Here is a 19,698-nt window from a genome sequence, read left to right on the forward strand (position 1 = left end):
CTTTGGCCACTAGTAATCAGCTGTAATTGCAAAAAAAACTTTGTCTGAAAATACAAGGAATTATAGGTAAAAGTTTTTAATCTTGTGCTGCATAGAGTAGTAACTGTAAAAAGGTGTGTCCCAGTATAATGCAGAGCACTAATCCTCCCCACAAAGTAGCATACCCTGGAGTAGATAATAACATTCTCTGCAAAGTAAATCCTCTCTTTATTTATACTCTGGCACAGTTTCCCAATGTTTACATTTATTCAACAAACCAAAAAATTACTCAGACATTTTTTCTTTATATTTCACGTTCAGAAGAACAGCAAAGCTCTGAGCACCTGGACCATAATTAAATCTATAATTCATCCAGCAGCATGAAGAGTAATACACAAATATATTAACTCCACCTGCCAGAAGAATTAATAATACCGGGAACAACTTATTGCAGATACCAAAAATGAGAACAGAAAGGTTTTATAGTAAAGCTTCTGTCTTTCAAACTTCACTTAGGAAGATCTTTCTCCCCAAATTCCTATTCCAGTGGTGATCCAGACTCCAACACTAAAACTTTAGAGGTTAGAAAAAAAATCAGAGAAACTACTAAGTGACAGAGAGGCACAATACCCGTTAGCACAGTCATTTTGAGTCATGCTACAAGCAGAGCACGGCTACATCATTAGCACGCTGAGCCAACACTGTTCCTCGCCAGGAGAAAGAGGTGCCCTTGGCTGGCACCGCGCTGCTGGCTCTGAAGCAGAGCTGGGGCGCCCCAGAAACACATTTGCTCCTAACAGAGGTTTCAGCCTCTTGGGACCACATGCAGCTGGTGCAATTTCAAACAGCACCCAAGATATTGCAGTTTGTACACCCACCCTAGGACAGAAGAGCGCAAAGGTGTGTTTCTCTGTCCTGTTCTACACTTCGCTGTCCTGTTCTGCATACAGACCAGTTAAAAGCCAGGGTCTGGCTTGCACCTAGCTTAGAGACTGTAGTTATACACTCCAGCAGTGCCAGGATGACTCACGGTGCTTTGCACTCTGCCAGCTGACTTTGTACCGAACAGAAATGTTGCATATGGAAAGCACAAGCAGTTGCAGCACAGCATCTCATAGACGCTGCTCGTCAAGCATTCGCTGCTGATGACATCTACTGCAAAACTAACCGGAACTGACCCCTCGGTTTTGTGATCAGCGACCGACTTCAGAAAAAGATCAACACAATTACTTTCAGAAGTAACATTCAGTGCACTGCATGGACTGCTCACTGCACAATTTAGTGTTGCCTTTTTTTTTTCCTTCAGGCTTCAAAAGTCAATGGCTCTTTCAAAGTTAACAAACCTGGAACGCTTCTGGGCATAAATGGATTTGGACTAAGACCTGGGGCAATCCAATCTCTTGTAACTACCTGTTCTTCTCCACGCACTTTCAAGAAGCAGAAAACCAAAGTGATATTTCTATTGGTGCAGCAGTATTTTTCAAACAGCACTCTTACCTCCCCACCTCCTGAAACTAGCTGCTATCACGTTAGTGGGCATGTGTCATCTTTACTGGAAAGCTGCCCAGCCTGGATGGAGGATTTTAGAGAGGAGGTATCCAGCTATCTCAGGTGTAGGAAGAGGTACACTCGCTGCCACTGCTGTCTCCTTACTCCCATGTTTAAAAACAAAAACAGTGCAAGCACAGCTGAGTCTGACAATCCAGATAAGAGATTTTATTTACATTTACTCTTCAAAGGTCAGAATCTGAATGCAGGAGTAAAGAAAAATTGAGCACACCAAATTTGCATTTGTCAGAAGACAAAGCAGACAGCTACCAAAACCTCTCTTACAGTCCTGCCTGAGTGAAAAGTAGGCAGTAGCCATTTACAGCACAAATAGCAAGCACGGCCTGCTCCTCAGCTAACAACACAGAGCAGCACACAGAGCAATTCAGTGGCGATGCAAGCGGCCTAAATAGCATCCAGCAGGATGAGGAGTCACATTCATTCACTGAATGGCACAATCCCGTACTTAAGCAGCCTGCAGAAGGTACAGGTACCCCTTAGAGGGGAACCGCCTGCCAAGCACCACAGCCCTACCATCCTGCTGGGACTCCGGCTATTTCAGTCTGCAGCGCCGACCAGGGAGCTCAACAACGCGATGTGCCCACAGCCATGTGAACCGAGCACCCAAGCAATCTAGAAAGCTGGGTCTCAAGTTCAAAGATTTATTTTTCCAATGTTACATACAGCCTAGGTATTTGCGAGGACAGATTGATTTTGGCTTATGATTTCTAGGCTAGCAAAGCTTTGTCTGCCTCAGACTACAGAACTCCCACCCATGCTTAAATGGGATAAGGACCCAGGGAATTTGAAATTTTCTCATGAAATCTCAGTGTGAGAGTTAAAATGTCAGCACGCAACTGTTTCGCTAGTGATCACCTAGCAGAAGCAGCCAGCAAACACGTCTGACCCATTCCACAACCCCCTGCCTAACTCAATCCTTCACATGCTTCAACTTTTCTCATCAAGCGCTAATCCAGATACGAGCATACAAGGCACAAAATTAACCTCGCTCCATGCAAAGTAGGTGCCACCATGCAGATTTAACAAAAAAATTAAAATTTTGCATCAGCTTCTCCAGCATTTGAATTAGGCTGGAATGCAGTGACACTCCTGGCCACAGAGACTGGGACGTGGCTGGTGCAGGGCACAGCACCGATGGGCTCCACAGGGCCTCTCTGCACCCACCGCCTGAAACAAAGCACTAAGCCGGAAAACCTCCGCAACCCAAAAAAGAGATCATTCGTTGCGACCACCAATTACCCTTAGGAAAGGGATAGAAAGAAACTTTAAGAAGAATCTGAAAACACCGGATAACTGTATTAACAAGCCAACAGTAATGTGATTTCTCACTGGTTGCGTCTGAAGGGATAGAAGGCCAAAGGTGAAGAAGGTCAGCTAAAGCAGAAGAAACCTCTTCCATCTCTCCAGCCAACAACTGCCTAATGGGAAGTGCCTAAAGTAGCAATCCTTTTAACTGTTAAAAAGGAAAAAAACAAACTTGGAGTTTTTTCCCCCCTCAACATTCTAACACCTTTTTAAAGAATCTATTACTGAAAACAGCTTTACATATTTGGTAACTACAGCTTCAGTGCTATAAACTCATGGTTCCACAGAAAAAGCTCAAAAAGTCTCACAGGTGCTTCTATACCTTGGCATCAACTTGCAGAACCAGCTCCTTATTTTCATCTCCATTAAAGCACTACAGAGAACAGTAAGGATCACCATAGCACAATGCCAGGCCCAATTAAGGTTATTAGACCTTCAGCAAATAATTTTTTCTAGCTTTATTTAGACATTGTATGTAAAGCATAGAAAAATCACACAAAAGACAAGTGCAATTCACAGGAAGTAACAGTTCCCAGTTCCTTCTCCCCAGATCAGAATTATCGAAGTCTAACCGAAGGCATATTCTTACAGAGTTTGCTTTCTGTACAGAAAGAAAATGAAGTGATAACAAAACATTTATCTGATTAGTACAGCTCACATCTCTCTCTATTTCCTCCATCCCTGACCCCACCTTCACTAATTTCTAGTAAGGCACACTTGTCATTGTATGGGAACTTTGCCCAGAATGCCCTTTATATCTAGGAGAACCACACAGTGCTCAGCCTCCAGTAGTTGTTTTAGTATCGACAACCGCTACTGTTAGCTTGCCTTCTAACTGATAAGAAATTATTTTTTTTCCTTCTGTACCTAAGACAAGAAACCCAAGCAGGCTTAACAAAAACCAAAGACTTAAAATAATGCTAGCCTGCAGTATTACCATGAAAAATAAATAGCCAACCAAAATACTTGAAAGAAAAATGCTTTCACCGTATTTGTTCTCAGAGAATCTAGAAAGTAATTGATTTCTCCATGTATTGATCTATTTAAGGTTTGGTACTGTATATTATCAAACAAATCACTGCTCTCTTACTGCTCTGTTTTGGTGATGTCCTTTTTACTTTAGTAACTTCTTTCTTTTTTAGATAAACTGAGTTATGGTGTGTTTGCTCTGGTATAAATAAGTACACCAGCTGTAATTCTGGCTTTCAGTTACTTTAAAAAAAAAAAAAAAAAGGCAAACTGAACTCAACAAACAAAGTAGCCAGGCTGCTATTTCAACTCTTCACACTACCCCAGCAATCCCAGCAGTCTGTGGAGGATGAGGAATGTGGAGCTAGGCACTACCTGGCTGTATAAAATTTGTATGGGTATCATACAAAATATCTACTCCAGACAAGCAAATACTTTTGCAGCCATAGACTGTGCTTCAAATAGTTTATCACGTGAAGATCACCCTCTCAGATTCGGTTACTGTTTAATCACGCTTGTAGAATTTTAGGTTGTATAGTATTTCTACCTTTTGCATAAGAAGTTTGTTTAATCACTCAGACTATGCTTAATATGCAGTAGGTTGTGCTGTGTAACTTAGATCACTTAAATTTGCTTCCATGGGAATATAGTGTTTGTTACAGTATTCATTACAAGTTGATTTTAGTCTCTTAAGACCTCTCTTTGCTTTTGCTTTATAGGCTAGAAATTAAACCAAACGTCATTTTTTTTCCTCAGGATGTTGAAGTCCAAAACTCTAAATACAAAACTGGGCTTTAGCATAATGGGTTTGGTTCACTGGGCCCTTAAGGTGTCTGTCGAGGGAGATGCCACTAAATCTGTAATGTCCCACTACAGCTTCTGCCATCGATATTAATGAAGTAGATACATATATGCCCTAGGTATCTGTGAACAAGTTAGGATGAGCACCGATGTACAATGATAACACAGAGCTCAATGTCAACTAGCCACCCCTGCACCACTTCACTTGCCCCATGGATCCTCCAGCCTGGATGAGGTCTCTGATGCTGAGACACCAGGAGGAAGGACAAAAGCTAGTTAAAGTATGAGCATACCCCAGGCGGTGACTGCACAGTAGACAAGTCCCTTGTTTGTTAGAAAAGGTGCCTGTGTGCAGGGAGGAATCTGGCTGTCCATTGTCTGCTACAATAGCTGCAGCTTCACAGCAAGAATCACCATCAGCTGAACATATCTCCTATTGCATAGCTACTAATCTATTCTAACGCCTTTTTTTTTTTTCCTCCAAAATTCACTCTGCTCAAAGCATTTACAGTCTAAATGCTTTACTTAAATTACAAACAAAAATAGCTTTCTGCTGCTAACCTTCCCTTACAGAAAGGAAAACACCAATGTTTCTCTTTGCCATTTGTCTTCCATTTGTCCCATGGAATATGACCTGCTGATGCTCTTACTCTGTCTTCAATATTTTGGTGACTTCCGTGTCTAGGCTTCAGAGTGAAGTGATAACCTGAGTTCAAACCTAAACTGCCTCACTGAAGCTTCAAGCTCAATGAACTGACCTGGCATGATTGAGAACCCCCAGCTTTCTGCAGCACCCTGTACTGCTAATCCAGCCATGGGGTGGCTTGAGTGCTGGGCATAGCTACCTTTGCTCAAGCTAGGCTAATCAAGCATCCACAAGTCAGGCTGGCTTCGCACTGAATGCGTACCTTAATTTGCTTACTGATTTCCAGCCCTGCCCCTGAAGCTACATGAAGGGTTTCTGGCAAGGGAGGAACCCACCTCAAAGACAGTCGCGTTGTGAATCCTTGAGGCTGGCCTTTAGCTTTGCTGTCTGCTCTTTGCCTTCATTGGCTACCTTCCCACTGCCTGCACCCTTCTGCATGCCTCAGAGAGGAACTACTGAAGTTTATAGCAGCATTAACTCATCAGCTGGAAACCTGCCAGGCTGCTTACATTTTCACTACAATCTTCAGAGTCCTGACTCCAGAGGGTCCTTAGAGATAGGATCCGTGGTCAGAGGCAGTACACTATACAACTGTTTTCTGATGTGCTTGGATCCATTTGGGGTGTTGTGCACAGATGCGTTAGGGCTTGCATAGCTACTGCAAACTGCCTCTATGAAGCAGGGAAAAAATGTCCCTTGCTTTTGTTTATCTCAGGGTTAGAGGTACGTACATGCCTGTGGAACAAAAGCAGAGAATCCAAGCACAGAGCACATGAAGTATCAAAAATCAAGATCTACTGCACAACCAGTGCTATTAGTTTCTCACAAAGGTGATATACCTCTGGAGAACTGATGATGTGTGCCTAGCTTATTTCTAGTTAGCAGAACATGACAACTTTGTGCAAGGAAAGTAGGATAGGACCCAAAATGAAAACAAAGCCAAAAGGGGGGCGGGGGGGGGAGGGGAAATCTGCAGAAAAATCACTAGACATTTGCTTTTTTTATTGACCACAGGACAAAACCTGTGCACTTCCAGTGATGTTTTTTAATAATTGCTGTTACTGTTGTTGCTTGAAATCATAGAACCTGTATATTTTCCAGGATGATTATACTACAAAACCCTGATTAAAATACAGTTTTTAAATGAGGGGAAAATCACTTCCTGATGAGCTTTCCTTTAACATTGTCATTTAAATCTGGTATCACAGATAGCTTAGTCAAACTGGTCCTCAAGAAGTCACTTAGTCCATTTCTTTCTTCAAGATAGAATCAACTGTATCTAAACTGCTCCTGCCAGTCATTTGTCTAAACTTTGTTCTTAAAAACCTCTGGTGATGCAGATCCACCACCTCCTTACACACACTGTCTTTATAGCTAGGTACTCCTCACGTCTAAATTAGGTCTTCATTATGACAATTTAAGTTGCTCTCCATAACCACCAGACAGGCCTAGCAACAATTGCCTTATTTCCTTTGCAGCAACTTTCTTCTATATCCAAAGATCTTCCCTTCTTCCCTTCTTTCTTTGCTCTAATCCATATTTTTTCCAGCTAGCCCATGTCACTTTGCAGTGTTGTGCTTAAAACTGGATAAGGTACTCCAGCTGGCCTTTACTAGTGCTGAACTGAATGGGAGACATGGTATATAAAGCCATCCAACACTTTTTTTTTTTTCTTTTTTTAAATACACCCCCCTATTGTGACTGCTGTTCTATTTATTTCTCTTGCTGTGGCCTCGTATTGTTGATTCCTGGAAAGCACATGATCCTCAGAGTGGCTACACCTTTTCTGAAGAACTGCTCCTCATCCAGTCTTTTTTCCCCCATGGAACTGTGCAGCTGATTATGCCTACTGAAGTGCTGTGCCTTGCAGTTCTCATTATTAAATTACAGGCTATTTTTAAGGTCACTTCCTGTATTTGCCCACGTCACTTTGCATTCTAGTCCTGTCCTCCAATGTGCCTACAACCCCTTCCTCCACGCTGTTATCCGCAAATGCAATATTTATATGCTGTAGTCCAGTATCCACCTCAATAAGGAAAACATCAATTACTAATGACTGCAGGATGGTCCTCTACAGACCCTCTCTACAAATTCTTCCAACCTGAAAGTGACCCACTGGTAACTACAGGTCACCGTGGTGTTTCATCAAGGCAATCTCTCCCTCATTTGTTTCTGAAAGTGATGCTTACAACAGTAGTTTCAACACTGTGAACTAAATCTGTATCTGAGTTCCTAAAAGATCTGGCCAGTCTGTTTTACAGTAAGTGCTATAAAATTAACAACTGCTTCAGCCACAGTTCTGAACTAGATAACAGTATAGTGCCCTCTCCGCACAGGGAAAATTAATCCAAATTAATGCAAGCAGGCTAGGACTCGTTTATCACTAGCAGTTACTGGCTCAAAGGAAGGCATCAGTTTAAAGTTACAGCATAGTTCCTGGCTAGCTTAATGGTATGAATGCTCCTGTCCTAGATGGCAGCTGGGTATCCTTGCTCCTGCCTACTTAGCCCTGAACTCAGAAAACATGCTCAAGGTCTTTTTCATGATGTCTGTATAACCTGTTTCAAAATGTTCCACATCTATGCAAATCCCAGTTACACCAGCTCCAGGAAATCTTCACACATCAGTTTTATATGATGTAGTCAACTCATTTTAAATAAAGGGTTTAATGTAGTTTAGCTGATTCTCTTATATTTGCACTTTGTTAATTTGAATTAAAATTAGGTGTCCCAAGTCTGTAAAAGTAAAGATCAAATCAAAGAAGAGTAACTGATACACACAGACAAATCAGTCTGACGGGGAAGCATTCAGTGTGCTAGGACCTTGTCATACATGCTGTTTATCACAAACTAAATATGACAGGCTGGCAGTAGTGAGCAATGCACAGTTTGAGTGTAAAAAGAAATATCTATCTATATATATGGCATATTTTAATCAGTTTTATCACAGAGCCTGAAGGGCCTTTGTACAGTTATACAAATGGACATTTGAAAAGCAGATTTGTCCTTACATCTAAGGACACATTACTTCACGGTTTTTACAAATTTTTGCACAACAATGCTTAAAGAATTGTTTAAAAAACGGGTCCAGCTCAGGCTCTTCTATTGTTTCCAGAGAAAACTTAGACATAATGAGGGTCAGTTCTCTAACACCAGTAGCTGAGTGAAAAGTGTTTGAACTATTTCTACAACACTAGAGTAGACAGCCAGCCATGGGGTTTTTTTTTTTCATTTTGACAGTAATGCTAATGAAAACTGGTGAAAGATTTATATGACCTTTTGACTAACACACAGACATTTAAAAGCATGTACAACAGCACTGTGGGCACTGCTTACACAAGCGCCTAACCTGCAAATCTGTAGGCATGAAAACTTACTCCTGTGAGTAGATATGTTGATTTGTGTTGCATAACCCTGTCTCAATTACGCCACTGAGATTACTTGCATGAGAAATTCACTGTGTAGGGGTTGGTAAAAAACCCTGGTTTATAGTTTGCAAGAGGTTGATACTAGTACAGGGAAAAAAAAAACTTGAGGCATTTTGAGTTAGTGGATCTGTCATCTACTCTCAACTGAAAAGAAAGTAATTTAAATATTCTCACAATTCATAATATTCAGGAGTTACACAATCTTCCACTGTTGCATTTTTTAATAAAAGCATGTTAAATAACAGTGCGCTCTAGCTCTACTTAACACTTAAATGTTTTACTGAAATGCCTTTCTAAATTTGTTTCATCCCTACTCCTTAAGCAGTTTCACTGACTACTGGCAAATAAGGTAAAAGCCACTCTGCACACATAAAGATGGCAGAATCAGGCTGTTCCTACAAATGGACAGAAACACAAAAATACCAGACTTCTGATTGCTGTGCTAAATTACACCACTCCTTCCTACTCTGACCTAGACTATACTCTTCTGGTGAGAAAGAGAGAGGGAAGAAAGAGAATGGAAGAAAATGCTTAGTAGAAATAAGATAAAGATAAACGTATCTTTAAATCACTGCAAGCCACTGATTTACGTTCAGCAACTAACAATGAAGGAATTGCTTCAGAAGGAACCGCAGGACCGTGTTCAGAGCTGGACAATACTAAAAACTAGTATTTCAATATTCACTTGAGAGCTACTTCAAACATGTTCTTACAGGAGTTGTGAACCCTCTTCATTGTATTTTTGTAACTGCAACTGCAAACTTCTGTATAGGGAAGGAAGTGTTAGAAATAAGCATGTGAGTTTGTGTTCTCAGAACCATTCTGCAAACTTCAGCTTTCTTTTCTCGTAGCATGCATTTATTGCACTCAGTGGTGAGAAAGTGCTGGGCAGGGAGAGACAATAGAAAGTATAATGTAACTATCAGAAGATACATTATCAAGTAGAGTTTGGGTGATGTTTTTTAAATTTTGCTCATTGAGCTTCAGCACAGGCAATTTTGCACATACTCCTAATATACTGTCTCTTACATACCTTAATCAACTTCTCCTTCTACAGGGAACTATTTAGTGTTCACAGTTGGGGTTTTCACTGCAGAGGTGAAAACAAGCAAAACTGACATCTTTTTTTTCTCAGTGACACTCAATATTTAGCAATATGGAGACGTTTTGCCCAATAAGAAATTAACAGAATAAACACAAAATTGGGGGACTGCCATTGATCTGAAAAGTCAACAGCTTGACTCGAAAAAAAAAAGTACATGTGAAGACTGTACAGCCCTACTGTATAGGGGCCTGGTATTTGACTGCATTCAGAATATTCTTCCTCCTACCGATTTCAAAAAAGCAACAGAACTAATGCCTGGCTTTGACAAAGAAGAGATGGAAACTTATTACATTTGAGAGACAAAGGAATGGATTGACTTATTCATACCCTGGTGTGTCTGACAAAATGCTTTGTGTGAACAATGCCTACTCTGAAGGGAGGGATGAAAAATCCAGCAGAGTTAGTTTGAATCACCTATTTAAACCGTTTAAGCAAACTTGGATGACTTTTTTTCTTTCTTTCTTTTTTTTTTTCCCCCTCCCTGGGGAGCACTATGGAGTAATCACATGAATCTGCTTCACTTACTGACTGGAGTAGTCACCTCCATGGCAGAACTGGAGCAAACCACAGCTGTGCAGTAACATCTTCAACAGGCACAACTGTTTGCAGAGTAAACATTTGCCTATAACCTTACTGTAGATAGAGTATGTTAACAAAAGGAAGGCTTCTACCAGCTTAGCTGTGGCACCTTCCTCGCTAACACAAGGCTGCGTTAGCTCAAATCCAGCGCTACCTCTGCACGTGGAAGAGCCTGCACCACCAGCACAATTGTTCATTGCTCCTCATTGTTTCAGACAGCTCAATTGAAAGAGCTTAAATTGCTGGTCTGAAGAATACCTTCACAATATTGCTTTAAAAACATACTGCAATGCTTCCCCACTGATGGGGTAATAACCACAGTGAGACAGTTACAAACATCTGGATTCATGGGTCCATAACTAAACCAGTAATAGCATTCGTCTGCCAGGGTTTTGCAGGCATTTTTCTTTGTGTCAAACTCCAGACCGTGGGGTTGGGTTGGCAACACTCTGCAGCATAGAATTAGCCCAAGATGTGGCAGTAATGAAAGGGACAAATGCTGTCCTTAGGAAGCAGAAGAATCCTGTATTAAAACAAAACTCCTACATGTCTTGCTCCCATTGTGCTCAGTACACATACTTTGGAGCATTATTTTAAAATAAGTAATTTTAAAATTAACTACTCATAAATTATCAACCTACTTGCAAGCCTAGGAGAGGCTACAAACAGCAAAATCATCAACTGCTACCTTTTGTAGTATTGCTCAAGAAATCACATTAGTATATACTAGCATACAAGGCCTGAAAATAAATAGTAATGGAGATAGTAATCCCTATTAAGGAAAATCTTTTCAACAGACCTATTGGGTCAGGCACTCACTAGCTAGAGGATGAGACAGAGCAGGGAGCCTTTGGGACGATCCAAGCAGCTCTCCCTTGGTAAGAATTCCCATTTCTGAGCAGCTACGAAGGAGGACAGTTGTCTCTCTGACCAGTGCTCTAAGGCACATATTTTGTCTGGCCTTTCTTTTTTTTTTTTTTTTAACCACTTGCTTTCAGATGTCTGATCTTTAATTTAACAAAGAGAAGAGATTAAAGCCAACTGCCAGAACAGACTATAAAATGCTTAAATTCTCCCACTTGCATGGGAAAGATGCACTATCTTAACTCGCCTCTTTTTAAACCACATTAATTAAGCTCTGAGTGGATGCACTGATTTTGGTGTTTGCTTTCATTTCCTACAAAGTTTATACCAAACTGGATTTGTTGTAAAATGGGTTGTAAACTATAAACTAAGCTGGCATGGGTGTTACTAAATTTACTTAATACTGGGTTGAACTTCGAAAACTTTCCCATGAAGATGAACAATGATTAATTTTGGAATGGAAGTGAGGAGGAGTGAGGAAAGAAGAGAGGGAGTACATATTTTTGCTATCGTGGATCAGCAGGGCAGCCAGGAACAGCTAAAGGAAGCTGCTATAAATCATGACACCCCTGGGAATGGCCTCACTTGTGCCAGCCCTAAAATCCAGTTAGTACAATGAGCATCGGAGCTGCTGTGCCCTGCTCCACCTGAGCTGCAGCCTCCAAGATGGACAGGTCAGAACAGCAGCCTCAGATATAACCTTAACTACAGAGCGGTGACCTCTGATCTAAACAGCTTTATGCCATGAACTGAAAATAGTTATTCCAGATATGTCAAACCTATTTAAGAGCATCTCTGCAGCCCAGATTTACCACACATTACGTGCAAGATCTTTGCAGCGTTTTCCTGAGAATGTGTAACAGTGGGGTTTGGCACACTTCCATACCTTGAAGTATGTATAAGTGCTTGGCCATGGTTTGAAATTGAGCTGCCTAGGAGCAAGGGGGCCAAGACCTTTTTAGCTTTGCTTTATGCTATTAAAAGCACAAAAGAAATTAAATACAGCACACTGCACCAAGTAGCACAGCTTTGAGTTAAGCCAGCAAAAGCAAGAAAAAACAGGATCAGATACCTGTGTCTTCAGTCTACCTATCTGTCCTAGTGCTACGGTGCATGTTGGACAGTAACTGACTCGTTTCGGGCTCTTCTGTTGGACAGGAGAAAACATGAGGAGAAAGCAGTACTTAATCTCCCTCCAACATCTTCAGTGGCTTAAGACCAAATCTAATTTTATTGTTTTTGATGTTCTATCTTTCTTGGAAATCACACCGAAATCACAGGAATTTGGACTATTACTGTATGTTAAAAAGCAAAGCTATCAGCATAAAGATATTAAGTTTTTTACTTGGTACCCTCAAGACACAGTTCGTATTCACTGCTCACAAACATGACAACGTGATGCACAACAACACGATTTTTCTATCAGTTCATTGTCCAATTAACAGAATCAGAAATCAATCTCTACTGTTGAGACACGCAAGCAAAAAACTGCTATTTAGACATTTTTACTGTGCCTGTCATTCTGCTGTCCCAGTGCCTAAAATAGAAGTTAATGTGCAGCCCAGGCCTGCTCAGCACACCCAGGAACGGGGCTCTCTTGGGGCTCTGGCATTTTTATAAAACAGATGTTATAGCAATGGATGTGACTGTGGGAAATTTAACTGCTGAGGAAACTTACACCTATTTTGCATGAGAATCACAGTGCAACCAGTCAGTCTCATTTTAAAAGTAGCTAAATCAGCCTCAGATCACTCCAATGGAGCGACTCCACGTGCAGTTACAATAGCAAGTGAGAAGTGGCAGCAGCCATCGGTGTTTAACACAATACGGGAGACTTCAACATACTATTCCATATTTGTACTGTATCCTGTTAAAGTAACATTTAATGTTTTATATGTGCCATTATCATATTTTAAAAACTGCTAATTTTTTATCACTTATGTAACTGAGTAACCAGAAGGACTATCAATGTCCAAGAGCATCGGCTGGCAGTTGTATTCTTGTGAAGCCTGAAACATGTGGACTGCAAATGATAAGGGTGTGCTCTAGAACTGGAGGAGAAACAACTTTGCATGAAGAAATCTCTTGGGGAGAACTTATGACACAAGGTTTTTTATTTTTAAAGCACATGTGAATATGCCCAAGTTATACAGGCTTTTAAATGTTTTTTTACAAATTCTTTTTCTTTCACAAGAAATGTAATAAGTAGCGTTCTGCTGCTTGTTGCATGACGAGCAATGAAGAGGTGTCATATGCCTGCTGTGTCAGTCTGTTGCCTAATCTGTGCTACTACACCCTATAAGAAAGCGTGTCACAAGCTTCAACTGCTCTGCACATAACACACAGCTGCATTTACCTCCCGATACCAGAAAGGCTCCTTCTAACAAGTCAATTCCAATGTAATGGCAATCCTTCGGGCACTGAAACTCTGTTCAAATTGTTCATCCTGAAAACCCAGAATTTCTGTTGCAGAAGCCAGTATCTCTTGTAAATATTTTTTATTTTGCAAAAGGTAAAAATGCACTCATCATACAGTTGCTATTGAGTAAAAGGGTTAAATTCCTCTTAAAAAATACTTATGGGAACAGAAGCACTGACTTCCTCACTGGCAAAAAAATAATCTTTTCCCCTACGCTCTGTAGCAGAAAAACTTGAATAATTTTAGATACATTGGGGGGTTTTCATCATTCTCAACAGCATTCCTGGGCATCTGGTAGTACCAGCTCACAAGAAAAACCCTCTGAAATACTCTTGTGCTAATACGAGAGGAACATGCTTTCCCAAAGAGCTAAATATGAGATGGTATTGGAGAGTGTGAGAGGGGAGGCTTCTCTTTCTAAAAGCCAAGCTGTAACTTGCTGAACTCGAAACTGCTACAATGATCTTTTTAGCAACTATAAGGCAAAGCACTGGTGTTCTCTTTCATTTAAACACTTTCTCTCCTACCATGCCCTCTTTGAGGGTCCAAGTATAAAGTGCATGACCAACACTGAACTAGATCCCAGTAATTTATTGTTATTTAAAAACAAAACAAAACACCCCCCCCCCCCAAAAAAAAAAAAAAAAACAACAAAACAAACCAACCACCAAACCCAACAGACATTCGCTCTCTCGACGGAGCTTGCCTCTATTGAAGAGGGAGAGCCACTGACCCTGCATGCAAACACATCAGACTGCCACGGGCAATCTACAGCACGCTCCTCAGGGTAAGACACCTTTACCACAAATTCAATAAAACACAGCTCTGGTTAGTCCCTGCTCTCACGGACTAGTCAGATAGGAGAACAACTCACATTTTACTGAATTTGCAAAACCTGCACCAAACCTTTCCAACTATTCAAAAAGCCAAACAATTCCAACAAAAAATCAGAAAGCACTTCCAGCATTTTTTTAAACACGTACAAGGCTCGCCGTTACACATGAGCTATTAATCTGAAGATACCTTGCAGTCAGAAATCTTACTGAGATGCATTAAATGAAAGCAGTATTATTTAAATGTAGCTTTACTGCAAATCTGAACACTGGATGCTCGCAGCTAACGAGAATTTTTACGCATCCTTTAAACAAAAGTAAAACATGCAAAAGATTTAAAGAAATTAGCTAGCTATGCTTCTATTTAACTTTCCTACAGATCAAGTGCTCCAGTTACCGTCACTTATATCTAAGACTAAATTACTCAATCTTCCAAGCTTACAATTTCATTTTCTAAAACGTAACAGAAGTGTCTCCCAAGTTGGGAACTTCCTTAAAAATATTCTCTATCAAGAGACTACAATTTTGACGAACAGACACATAAATTTAAAGGCAATACTTCAGCTTAACTGTTAGGCAACATACTAAGAGAAAGCATATAAAATCACATATGGTTCTTTACCTTTACTTCAGAATGAAGTGATAACTCTGCAAACCTGGCACTCAAAAAGCCAGTTCAAACTACATGCAGACATTAAGTTGAAAGCTTCAGCGTATTTTGAAGTTCATATAATTAATGTTTCACGAAGGCAGTGACCAGCTACAAAAAATAAACCGAATACACTTTACTATGTACATCAATCACTAATGACTACGCCTCCAACATGCAGACGAAATAGGAAACTTCAATATCAAACGTTCCCTGTGCTTGTTCGATCTGCTGTACACAATTTTTGTCTAGCAGTCACCGGTCGTAAACACTAAGTTTCCCATTTGTTAGCCTGAGCACATTAATCTCCTACCACCGTCCACAATTTAAGAAGCCGTTACATACCTGCAGTTAGGAGGAGGATCAAGGGTTATTTCAGCTAGCTCCTTCTGGATTCTGTTGGTGAAATGAGAACAGACACAAAGCATTTGAGATAGCCTATAGAATAAATCAGGGAATTACACTGCCCTCTACCACCATGCAGTTAAATGCAAGATTGGCTTTGCCTTCAGTAATGCTAACATGGCTGCTTCCTCTTTGTTCTCAGAGGCATAACCCAAATCCCACAGCTGAGAAACTTTGCAGCTTTTTTCCTGCTCCACGCTGTATGTAAACAGAACACTTACAACTGAGTTGGGTAGAAATTTCCCACAAGTATTCAGAAAAGTAACTCTTTTTCACATCCGAGCACTTTTTACCAGAGAGATTTTCTTTTCAAGCTAATATGCAAATGAGGCAAGGGGGGGGGGCCTGCGCAGGCAGATTTGACAATGACTTTAAACCAGCGCTACAGACCTGCGACTGAGGCTGAAGAAGTGAACCGCGCTGGCAGCAGACACTCTTTTCACAATATTTTACCCACTACTTTGCAGTGTGTTTAAAAAGTGGATTTGCAGATCTGCCAGGCTGTCTCTGTTACTGGAATAATCTCTCTGGATCAACTTTGCTTCTCTCCATACCTTCTGCTGCCTTTCTTCCCCCAACCTTATACAGTAGCTGTATTTACATGATAAAAAGTGATAAAATAACTTGAGATAATCTGTGCTTAGCTTTACTCTATTACAACCATTCCCAAGGTGTTAAGATCCAGAAGAGGAATACCGAAAAGAAACTTTTTGTCAATTTAAGAGTTTATTCAGGTACATAAGCGGTGTAATTTCAAGAGACGTGTGGTAAATTCCTCTTAAAAATATCAAACGAGACTTCTCTTCAGAAGAGGACCCATACGAGCCAGACTCTGAATTTCATGTGAATAGCAAGTGTTAAAATATGAGCTAACAGAAACGGCTCTTGCGTGCCCTTGCACTAGTACCAATAAGTTCAGTCAGACTACTGAACTATTTGAGATGTACGGAATTAGACTTGCAGGAATTAAGTAAAATAAAGGCAAGAGGGGAAAACTCAGTCTCGAAAGCGTGCATCTCAGGCTTTTCAAAAAAGATAAGTAATAACAAATTGCAAAGCCTACATAGTAGTCCCAGAACTTTTCTTTCTTTAGCCAGTCCTATTTCAAAGGGTTTCTTTAACAAGCTCAAAAGTCATCGAAGCCACCCAGTCATACTCTGCAGCAATTTTAACACATTTTGAAAAGTATTTATTGAATTTAAGTCCAATATAAAATTACTAAAGTGTTCCTAAAAGTTAGAACTAGAGTATTCACACTGAATAAGCAAAACTTGAAGCTACTGCAGCTACTCTACAGCTTTTCTTGCTACAGGATATTTGTAAACGTTTGTAAAGAAAAGCAACTCCAGGGAAAGGACTGGAAAGTTATGTTTCATCTCCGAAGACCACTGGAATCACAGGATTTAAAGTCTGCTTATTTCACACAGCTGAACTTACAGAAAATTATCAGAGTGCATGTCTTGAGAGCTGGACTGCCAGTAACTTTATATGCAAATAAAAATGCAACAGATATAACTAAACAAGGTTTCTAAAGATTTTGATATTTAAAGGTAGAGGCTACCTGTAGAACCCCATGGTTTGAATCTGCAGATCCTAAGGGAGAAAACTCGCCCAAGTTTCTCCTGAAAGAACTGCAGAATGAACCTATTACTTCAAGGTGTGTAAGGCTCTCCCGTGCATTGACATGAAAAGCGAGTCATAAGGCCCACAGAAGCCACTGGGGGGTTGTGACTTCTTTAATTAAAGAGCATTGCTTGTCATCAGTCTACAGACCATAATAAAATCCACCAGGAGGACTCCACCCTATACCAATCAGGCCTGGAAACCTAACTCTGAAAAAGATAGCCAAAGCTGACACTCTCTCGCGCATTTTTGCAAATACGAAACTTATTTAAGGTGCCCCCACAGCCAGCCTGTAAGTTACCAAGTTCTCAAACAACTCTTACAAGACGTATGACAAGCCTGTGTAATTATTACCCCAATAAGACTTGGATTAATGAAGATACTGCCTGGCAGGCTCCTGTAGTACAAAAGTTGCTACTTCACTCTTTTCCACATAGCTTTACAAGAAGAACCCCTCTGTCTTGAAAAGTGCAATGCAAGTACTGTGACTCAAAATACTATGGAAAAATACTACAGAATGTTTTACTGTCCCCTTTACCTTTTAGCACTAGTAGATAGCTTAGCAGTAGTTTTGCTGGATAGTTTGGTGTTCTTCTTCTGCTGGGTGGCAGAGGGTTTTCGTTCTTCTTGCTCTTCGGGTTCAGGTGCAGGTGGATCCCTCTGATCGGCATCTGAACTACCGCTGCTGGTACTTGGACTTTCATCGTCTGACCTCTGCCTATCACTGGACATCGTGGGGGACTTTTTGGGGAAGGAGAGGAAAAGGGGCAGAGTTAATACAACAGGCAGGAGTCTCTCTTGCCATTCCCCAAGCTCCAGAGAACACTTGAATCGATGACAACTCCGTTTCGCTGAGAAATTAACCAAAATATACTTCTTTGTCTCGTCCCCAAGGGCTGCAGTTTAACAGCTACAAAGCAATATTTACACTTCTGAAAATACAGATATTTCCAATTTTTAAACCCACTCGCATTTTTTTCATACTTTAAACAATATGCCAATTGTCGACTTTGTTCTAAGGCAGGAGACAGATTTAGCAGGGTACTTAAGCAATGAACATTAATAACTTATGACACATTGTAAATAACAGACCTCACTGAAAATGTTTTTAAAAAGTCACTAATGCCCTGTAAATATTTACACTGGAGCGGAGCATTTTATTGGGTCCAAACGCCAGATCCCCCCTCTCCCCCTCTCTCCAAGAAAATATATTGCCAGTAACACTTGGGTTGATTTCAGATGGAAACGTACACTTGCTCTGTGCATTTAAAGGGCTGGGCTGGGCGGGGGGGTGGGGGGACGGGGACGAGGAGGGTTTTTTTTGTTGTTGTTGTTTTTTTTTTTTAAAAGGGAAAAACCCCAAGATGCATTTAAAGCAAGTCGGGCGGCAGCAGCCCCGGTTATTTACATGGCCAGCAGCGAGAACTGCATTTGGCCACCACAGAGCTGCCGGAGGGGGAAGAAGCATAATTCAAACTGCACCTTCTGCACAGCTCTCCCCGCCGCCGCTCCCCGCGCAGCTCCACCAGGCAGACCGACATTTTTCCGCCGACCGGGGGGGGGGGGGGGGCGGGGGGAGGAGGGGGCTGCCCCGGCGGCCGGGGGGGGGCCGAGGAGGAGCGCGGCGGGGAGCTGCGGCAGGGCTGGAGGCGGCCGCCCGCCCGCCCGGCCGCGCTTTGTGGGGAGAGCCCGGCGCGGCGCGGCTCGGCGCGGCTGGGCTCGGCGCGGCGGGCGGCGGCGGCTCGCCCGGCCCCGCACCGCACCGTGCGTGTGCACCAAGTGAGGCGTGAACTCAGGCCGGCTCCGCGCCCCCGGCCGCCGCCAGGCAGCGAGCGCCGAAAACAAGAACAAAGCTCCTCTACCAGCCCCCCCGCCTCCTCCCCGCCTCCCCCCACCGCGCTCGCCCAGCCGCCGCGGCAGCCGCCTCGCCCGCCTCTCCCTTACCTTCGCCGGCGTCCTGTCCCGCTGCTGGGTCGGAGGGGCGGGATGGCGGGGGGCCGGGCCGGGCCCGCGGCGCCCGAGGAGGGGACGGAGGCGGCCGGGGGGCTATACGGCGGCGGCGGCGGCTCTGTGGCCGGGCAGTGTGGAACATTGAGAGCCGGAGCAGGGGGGGACGGGGGGAGGCGCGGTGCGGCCCCGCGGCCGGCGGGTGGCGCTGGCGGGCCCCGCTCTGCGGCGCGGGCTCCCGCGGCGGGCCGGGGGGCCGGGGCGGGGGGCGCCGGGCGCGCGCCGGCGGGGGCGGGGGAGGGGGCGCCGGCCGCCTCCGGCCTCCCGCCCCCGCCCGCCGCCGCCGCCGCCGCCGCCGCGGCGCCGCCGGCGGAGCTCCCGGCGAGCGGGGGGAGGGGAGAGGGGGCGCTCGCTCCCGCCTGGCGGCCGCCGGAGCGCGCCCCCCTCCGGGCCGGGGTGCGCGCAGGCGCTCTCCCGCCGCGGCCGAGGGCGCGCGTGCTCCGGGCCGGGCAAGGACAAAGCGGCGGCGCGCGGGGGGGCCGGCCCTCGACGGCCGCCCGGCCCGGCCCGGCCCGGCC

General features: G+C 43.1%; 1 protein-coding gene across 1 annotated transcript in view; it reads right to left on the minus strand.

Moving 5' to 3' along the window:
* UBE2E3 (ubiquitin conjugating enzyme E2 E3) overlaps window positions 1–19,300 on the minus strand; it is a 61,587-nt gene extending 42,287 nt beyond the window's left edge. Inside the window, exons 1-3 of the mRNA XM_076342492.1 lie at window positions 19,118–19,300; window positions 17,712–17,914; window positions 15,491–15,541 (exon numbers count right to left, since the gene is read on the minus strand). Of these exons, the coding sequence (XP_076198607.1) occupies window positions 15,491–15,541; window positions 17,712–17,905 (245 nt within the window). The 5' untranslated portion in view covers window positions 17,906–17,914; window positions 19,118–19,300. The remainder of the gene's footprint in view (window positions 1–15,490; window positions 15,542–17,711; window positions 17,915–19,117) is intronic.
* Between the last annotated feature and the right edge of the window lie 398 nt (window positions 19,301–19,698).

This window comes from Aptenodytes patagonicus, chromosome 6 (assembly GCF_965638725.1).
Source record: "Aptenodytes patagonicus chromosome 6, bAptPat1.pri.cur, whole genome shotgun sequence".
Classification (NCBI taxonomy): domain Eukaryota; kingdom Metazoa; phylum Chordata; class Aves; order Sphenisciformes; family Spheniscidae; genus Aptenodytes; species Aptenodytes patagonicus.